At 46.5% G+C, this 8345-nt stretch overlaps 1 protein-coding gene across 1 annotated transcript; it reads left to right on the forward strand.

The window, feature by feature from the left end:
• The first annotated feature begins 5285 nt into the window (after nt 1-5285).
• On the forward strand, nt 5286-7520 carry LOC146072494 (uncharacterized). The gene is made up of 2 exons (XM_083179721.1): nt 5286-6139; nt 6534-7520. Exons 1-2 carry the CDS (start codon nt 5587-5589, stop codon nt 7142-7144), a joined length of 1164 nt encoding a protein of 387 aa, XP_083035847.1. The 5' UTR covers nt 5286-5586; the 3' UTR covers nt 7145-7520.
• Nucleotides 7521-8345: the final 825 nt, after the last annotated feature.

An 8345-nucleotide genomic window follows, 5' to 3' on the forward strand; every position in this document is an offset into this window, starting at 1 on the left:
AGCAGCCCAGCAATCAGCCCCCCCCCCCCCCTCCCCATACACACACCCTTAATAAGGCTCCTTTATTATTTTTTTATTTTAGGTATTTTATACTGATAAAAGTGTCACAAACTTTCCCTACAGCAAAATATTATATACAGTATTATAGCTTTTAAATGTCACCATGGAATTCTGTGTCCTATACGAAAGTATATGACTGATAGGCCTTTGTTTTAATAGAACCATATAATTCCTTAGTTCAGTGGTTCCCAAAAAGTAAATTGTGTTTAACTATCACCCTCAGGTTCAGTTATGTGGTGGGGAACATAGCTGTGGTTCTAATTGTCCATACATTTTATGATTGGCAGCCACCAGCACTGAATTTGCCTATCACTTTGAGCATAAATAATTTGTTTTGGTCGTGGACCCCCAAACTGAGGCACTCCACCCCAGGGTGCCTAGGCACACAGGGGTGAATTTATGAAGCTTGGAGAAGTGTTATCTATCCCCATAAAGAACGTTATGAGCAAGGTGATAATGGTTCAGCCAATCAGCTACAATATGTAAATTGACAGGTAAGAGCTGATTGGCTGAACCATTATCACCTTGCTCATAACGTTCTTTATGGGGATAGATAACACTTCTCCAAGCTTCATAAATTCACCCCACAGTTTGGGAACCACTACCTTTGCTACATTTAATACACTCACAGTATCCTTTGTTTTCTCCTATGTTTGGTAGTTTGTGTCAGGTTTTACCTCTACCTTGTAGTGCCATTTGAAAGCCCCAGCTGTTATTTGAGGTCAGTCTCTTTGACCTCAAAATCCTTTGAGTCAAAATGGGCAAACAGTGAACCTGTACATGTGTGTTTAATTGCAATAGCACAAGTGTAGGGTATATGCAACAAGTGTAGTGACATACAGGTACCTCAGATAAAATCATAGACACCACATGATCTTACTATTGTACAAATAAATGTAAAACAGCTATTTTTTTTTTGCCTCATATGAGCATCTGTCTCTCTCCCAGCAATATCACCAAGTTGCAGTATATTACTTTAGAGTTAAAATCACTTCCTATTTACATATTGGGCCTTATTCAGACCTGATCGCCGGACATTGTTCTCAAAATAGGAAAAACCATGTGCACTGCAGTGGGGTGGCAGATGTAACAGGTATAGAGATAGTTAGATTTGGGTGAGTTATTTTGTTTCTGTGCAGCGTAGATACTGGCTGCATTATTTTTACACTGCAATTTAGATTTCAGTTTCAACACACCCCACCCAAATCTAACTCTCTCTGCACATTTTACATTTGCCCCACCTACAGTGCACATGGTTTTGCCCATTTGTCCTGCGAACGTTTCTAAATTACGCCTATTGTCTCATCATACCATATGTCAATAGTAATAGCATTATCACATAAGTACTACAGCTGGATTAAGAAGGGGACTAGGGGGAAGAGGTGTAACTCTGGAAAGCAATGGAGTCATTTGGCACCAGACTCCTGCTCTCAAGGGGGCACCTTTCCTCAGCGGCGTAACTACATTTTGGGCGCCCAGCCACTCACCCGCCCCTCCGCCCACCGCCCGCCGCACCAACCCCTGCAGTCTTACCTAGGTTCAGTACGCGCTGGTCCCGGCTCCCTTCTTCTGCTATGAGGACCACCACAAAATGTCCGCCCCCATACAGCAGACAGTTTCAGAGAACTGTGTGCTATATGGGGGCGGCCATTTTGTGGTGGTCCTCAGCAGAAGAAGGGAGCCGGGACCAGCGCATACTGAACACAGGTAAAGACTGGGGATGGGGGGGTTTGCGGGGGTTGGTGCGGCGGGCGGCGGAGTGTAACGTAACTATAGCACTGCAGCCCCGGCGCCCGCACATGCATAGCGCCCCCCCCCGCAGTCGCTGGGGTGCTATAGTTACGCCACTGCCTTTCCTCCTCTGCGAGTTTAAATCAGGTAATTGAAAGCCATTGATATTGCTTCTGTGGCTGACTCCCCCTCTTAGCAGGACCATAGACATCACACTTTCTTTATTTTAAACATCATTTTGCCAAGTGAGTGTCACACCCTGTATTACAATCCATGACCTGTTTCACTAGAAGCATACATACATACATACACACATGCATGCATATATTTATGTAAGGTGATGTGTGTGTGTGTGTGTGTGTGTGTGTGAGTGCGTATGTGAAGGGGTGGCAGTGGCATCAATATTTATCTAGCCTCCAGGCAACTGGGAAAAACGTACGCAACTGCTAGGTGGCCTGCTGCCCTGGGCTCCCTTCTATCAGGGGGACTTCCAAGCCACAACAATTGCTGCATTGTGATGCCTCTGTTACTGCACAGCAGCTGAGCAGCTGCCAGGCACTAGGATCCAAAGGCCAGTCTCACTCCCTAAGCACATAAAGTTGCACAGAGAGGGCAGGCCAATGTCAACTGGGAAGTGCTGTAAAGCACGGAGCATCTTCATTATATAATGAGCAGCTGCACAGATGGCATTGTGAGTGCCTGGTGCACCTAAAGGTAGCCCCAAGCAAGGGCCATGGGGCAGCGATGGTGTGGCATCACTCCTAGTTATGACCCTGTTAGAACATAGTGGTCATCCACAGGGAGGCGCAAACTTATCATGCACCCGCACATAAACGGCATCTTGCCTTGTCTTCTCCTCTCTATACAGCAGACATGGACTTGCCCCTCAGTAGATCTGCATGAGAGGATCCCACTGCACCTAAGCCATACTTCCCAACTGTCCCAATTACAGCGGGACAGTCCTGCTATTTTGGAGACTGCCCCGCTGTCCCTCCTGCGGGTGCCAATGTCCCATTGGCTGGGGAGGAGCAGTTGGGGGGAGCCAGAGATCACCACAGCTCTGCGGTGATCGCTGAAGAGATGCCAGTGCAGAGAGGAGGGAGGGAGTGCCTGAAGGGAGGAGGGGGTCCAGATGCTAGGGGAGCACTAGGCACGCCCCCAGAATGATAAAAATGTGGGTTGTGGTGTTAGGCTACGCCCCTCTACCCGAAGCCACGTCCACTAGGGTGGAGTGAAAAAATTGAACTTGAGATATTCAAAATCAGCTAGTGTGGAAAAGTTGTGACTTGACCTGAATGAGAAACATGCAAAAGCGTTTTGATCTGAGTCAACATCTATTGTCCTGGCAAGAGACCAAAAGTTTTGCTTTTTAGGTGAAAATAATGAAACTTATGAAGAAGCTTCGATCTAGTTAAAATTATGTCAGGATGTCTTAGATTAATATACTTTACCATAGTAAAAGAGATCACAATGGGGTGTACAAGATCAACTGGAGCAGAATGGTTCTGCGCAATATGATAGATAAATAGGCTGCTGGTTATAAAGTCCAAACCCCAAAACCGCCTTCCCAAATGACGGTGGACACAATGCAGTAGAGGTGAGTACTAACCATAGTAAAAGAGAGTGGGCGAGATTCTCTATTACAGAAATGCGGTAAAAACCCTGTTATCGGGGTTTTTACCGCATTTCTATATTCTCTAATGTCCCTCCGCAGTGTCACCGCTGCGGAGGGAATCGCCAGCAAAAGCTGGCGGTTCCCTGCAGAAGCCTGTGGGCTTCTTACCGCAGCGGTGTGTGAGGGATCCATGACGGATCCCTCCCAGCATGCCCTGCGGCCGGCGCGTCAGTCTGCGCATGCGCAGACGGACTCCCGGGTCAAAGACCCGGAAGTCCAGCAACGGCGCCGCATCGCAAGGGACAGCTCTTACCGCAAGAGCTGTCCCTTGCGTTAATGACCGCATATTTTAGAGAATATGCGGTCATTAGAAATGCGGTGGCCGGCGATACTGGGCTGCGGATTTTAGAGAATCCCGCCCAGTATGAGCTTGTCCTAGTGCAAAGTGACTGACTTTGGCGGGAGAAAAAATCCCAGATAATTGACCCATTTTCATGGTCAGAATTGTGAATATTATGTGTTTTCTCCTGAACGTGGTCTTTTATTTTTTTGCTTTTTTTTTTAGAGGATGCACTGTAATTGAAGTGACCAAGAATAAAAACTTGGGGGAAAAATCAGGTTAAATCCCTTTTTTTTGCCGCTGACCAGCATGGGGGGGGGGGTTGCCGGCACCACGGGGGGAGGACAGGGCATGCGGGTGTAAGCTCACCTGTTCCCTGCTGGTACTTGGCAGCTGCTTTAGTTTCTGCTCTCCCTCGGAGGGAGCGCTGCTGCAGCTCAGTACCGCCCTCCAGTGGCTGCCGCCCTAGGCAAATGCCTGAAGCTGCCTAGTGGTGGCGCCGGCCCTGCTGCCGCCTCTGTGTCACTGTCCCCCGCAGCATCCCCTGCCCACTGCCTCTGACCTACTAGCAGCTTCCCCCGCCAGCCACCTCGCAGCATCCCCTGCCCGCCACCTCAATGTCCCCCACCCCCCTGCTCCCTCCACCTTGCAGCTCCACGGAAGTTGCATTTGATACATATGCGATGTATCATATGCAAAACTTGGCACATCAAGTGCCTAATCGTGTGTCCCCTCCCAGGGAGCTGCAGGGGAAATCAGGTCTAATGTATGGGGGCCTTCACTGTTTTTCAATAACAGACTGCAACAGTTATTTCTTATTTATGTACACAGGATTGTCTATCCTTGTATATGCACTGCAAACAGAGCAGCATAAATCCAATTACCTCCTCACTGGGGTGGATTTAGCAAGATCTGACAACCAGACACTGTTATACCCCTTTCAGACAGAAAAGTCTGAAAATCCTGGCAAATACACGGCATTTCAAATGCCGTGTCAATTTGCCGGGAGCAGCCTGACCCCCCTTCACACAGAAGAACAAAATTATCGGGTTGAAAATTTCTACCTGGTAATTTGCTGAATAACACGGGTAATTCTTCTGTGTGAAAGGGTCAACACGGGTCATAAATCCCGTGTCCTCGACCCTGGTCAATTCCTGGGTCGGAGACACGGGATTTATGACACGGGTGTGCCCTTTCACACAGAAAAAGGACCCGTGTATTTAATGAAATTCCCGGGTGGAACTGCTTCACCCGGGTATTTCATTTTCTGTGTGAAAGGGGTATAATTGATAAGACAAAACATACCGCACTAGTATGTTTTTTTATTTTTTTTTTATAGATTTCAAAAACAATGCAGGGTTATTTTTTCTACTTGATTGGCATTACTATCACAACATTAAGGTTGCGAAAAATATAATCAGCTTTACTGCATGGGCAGTATTCAATCCTCCCGATTCACCATTTTTTTCGACAAATTGGGCTGTTTTCACTCCTTGCGGTGAATCTTTTTCACTGAAAATCTGAGTCATACCCCTTTCAGACAGAAAAAAAGACCCGGTAATTTCCCTGCTCTTGCCGTGTCGACACGGGTTTTTCTTCTGTCTGAAAGGGTCAACACGGGTCTAAAGTTCCGGGACTTCGACCCAGGTATTTACCTGGGTTTTTCCCGTGTCAGACACGTGTTTGCGGCTGTGTGAAAGGGTCCGACCCGTGTTTTTCTCCCGACTATTGAAAAATCATGCTGATTGGCTGTGCAGCATGGCGCTGCGTGATTGGCTGATCTTTACAGGTTCCCTGATTGGCTGAGCGCACGTGGCAGAGGCGTGCAGCGCAGCAGTAAATGGCCATGGCACACTGGAAAGATGAGGAGATCCGTGAGCTGCTCAGTGTCAGAGGGGAGGAAGAAATCCGAAAACAGATTACTGGCACAGTGAAGGACGCTGTAGTCTACACCAATATTGCCAAGGTCCTCACTTCAAGGGGCATTGTGCGTACCCAGCAGCAGGTGGTCAACAAACTAAAAGCTCTGCGCAGGTACTACAACAAAGTTTGTGACAACAACAGGAGGAAAAGTGGTGCTGGGAGGATGGAATGGGTTTACTTCGACCAATGTAACGAGGTCTTTGGCAATTCTGCCCTGGTGAACCCTGTTGCCATATCATCATCCAGTGCAGCTTCATCACGGAGCATAACTCCAGAATGCAGCCCATCTTGCCCACCTATAATGGAGTTGGAAGACACCATAGACAACAGCATCCCTGATCCTATTGCTGCCATGGAGGACACAATTGATCCATTAGAGGCTGAGGTTGAGGACAGTGGAGCCAGCACCATTACTCCATCTGGGACACCCACTCCTGCACAGACTGAGACCCCAACGTTGCGTCGCAACAGTAAGTTTTTCAAGTATTGTTTGTGTATCTATTTTAATAGATGTACAGGGGGCTATACGTATCAGCAGGCCTTTAATGCCCCACATGCTGGTACCTGTGGTTCTCCCAAGTATCAGCATGTGTTGCAGGCTTGCTGGGACCTGTAGTCCCACTGTAACACAGGTAACAACCCCACACCCACTACTACAGCACACGTGTGGTGTGCCCTGGAGAGGGGTATTGTGGGAACCAGTAGTAGTCTGTCTGTCTGTCTCTCTCTCTCTCTCTCTCTCTCTCTCTCTCTCTCTCTCTCTCTCTCTCTCTCTCTCTCTGTCTCTCTCTCTCTATATATATATATCTATATATACACTGGCATGCCGCTATTGGATTGTAATGATTTTTCCTTTATTTTTAGTATTTGATGTACCTGCAAGGAAGAAAAAAACGTCAAAGATGGAGCTTGCTACGCGCTCAATGTCAAGAATCCTGGTAGATCATCTCCGAGAGTCCGATCTTGAATTTCAAACTCAAGAGGATGCCCGACTGCAGCGCTTCTTTGACAACGAGAGACAGTTGCAAGATTCCTTTCTCACACAGTTGGTGGGTCTGCACGAACGCATAGCGCGTGAAAATCGAGATGCACAGATGACCTTCCTTACCAATATGGTGTCTACATTACAGAATCCGCACCCTTACAAGCTGTGTAGTCCGTACGCTGAGGGTGATTATTGTAATCCTCCACACAGAGGCCATACATTTATGCCTTCAAATTCAAGCCAAACTACTGTGCAGGGCCAAGGGCGTAGTTATACTGAAAACATGGGCAATAATTTTTCACATGCCACACAGCCAAGTAGGCCACATGCCAATACCAGTCCACAGGAGACAGTGCATGATACTGTCAATGGCACAGGATATAGTAGGCAATATGGCAATGTGAAAAATTATGCTGATGATTCAGTGAATGCCAGTAATCATAACACTCCTGTTAGCACTGTAATCAGCACTGCCTACAGGCATTTGTAGTAATGTTGCTATATGGTTGTTCTTTTTCTCTTTTTTCTGGGCTCGTTCAATTTTTCTTGCTTAAAAAGTGGCACTTACAAGGCCCGTTAAATGCTGTGTTCCATTTTGATGTACACAGTACAGTATTATGGTTCTTTAGTTTATGAGCCTCAAAAAAGCTCATTTGGTTCTTCAGTTTGGAGCTGAATCAAAGTTCTCAAACTTTTTTTTTATTTAAATGTGTACAAATAGAGTATACTCTAGATATGTGGCTGAACATAATCTATAATGTGTACACAGTATGCCTTCTTCTTTATCTTTAAGGCAATAAAAAAATTCCCTGTTTGGGGCTTATATTTATATATTTATATTGTTTTTGGGGTGTAATAAGGGCTATTTCACACACTCCGACTCCTGTCGGATGGCGAAACCCCGCACGGCCAGGAAGCCGTGCCGCACACCGGAGTTAATAATGGGCACAGATGTGACCATTCACCCAGGCCGCCTGGTTTCAGCCGGATCCCATCATTGTAAACTGCTGTGTGCGGCACAGATTCCTGGCCGTGCGGGTTTTCACTGGCCGGCAGGAGCCAGAGTGTTTCGAATTGCCCTACAGCACAGGTCTTCAACCTGTGGCCCTCCAGATGTTGTGAAACTACATGTCCCACCATACATTGCCACATTTTTTCCTATAGTAGGATGGCAAAAAACTCAGGGCATGCGGGGACATGTAGTTCCACAACATCTGAAGGGCCACAGGTGGAAGACCTGTGCCTTACAGGTACCAAAAATTGCAAATACAAGTGTTTATCTATATATACAGTGCCGGATGAAAATGTGTGGCTGCTGGACAGTCAAACTGGTGTGTGTCTCCCCTATACAATACCGGCTTGGATGGCAGCACAACCTATTCACCCACCACTGATAGAAGACCTATGCTAAATACTTATTCTACCTCGTGTTGCAATAGTTCAATGTTGTTTCAGTGTTGAAAGGGTATTTATGACCACTAAAGATATATTTGAAAACATTTTATATTTAAAGTGAACTAACAAGCATAAAACATATTTTGTGAAAAATAAAACAAGTTCTTTCAAACATCCAACCAATGTGTCCTTCTATCTACTGTGTCATACTCTGTAAGTTAATAGTGAGGGTGTTACGGATAACCTCAGCAGTGGAACAACTTGTCTCACCCTCGTACCCTGCTGATTCGACAGGG

Source organism: Crinia signifera, chromosome 4 (assembly GCF_055691185.1).
Source record: "Crinia signifera chromosome 4, ASM5569118v1, whole genome shotgun sequence".
NCBI classification, from domain to species: domain Eukaryota; kingdom Metazoa; phylum Chordata; class Amphibia; order Anura; family Myobatrachidae; genus Crinia; species Crinia signifera.

Coding starts and splice junctions, on each gene's coding strand:
- LOC146072494 (XM_083179721.1), top strand. CDS start 5,587: ATGGCCATGGCACACTGGAAAGATGAGGAGATCCGTGAGCTGCTCAGT. Junction 6,140..6,533: donor CCCAACGTTGCGTCGCAACA/GTAAGTTTTTCA, acceptor CTTTATTTTTAG/TATTTGATGTACCTGCAAGG.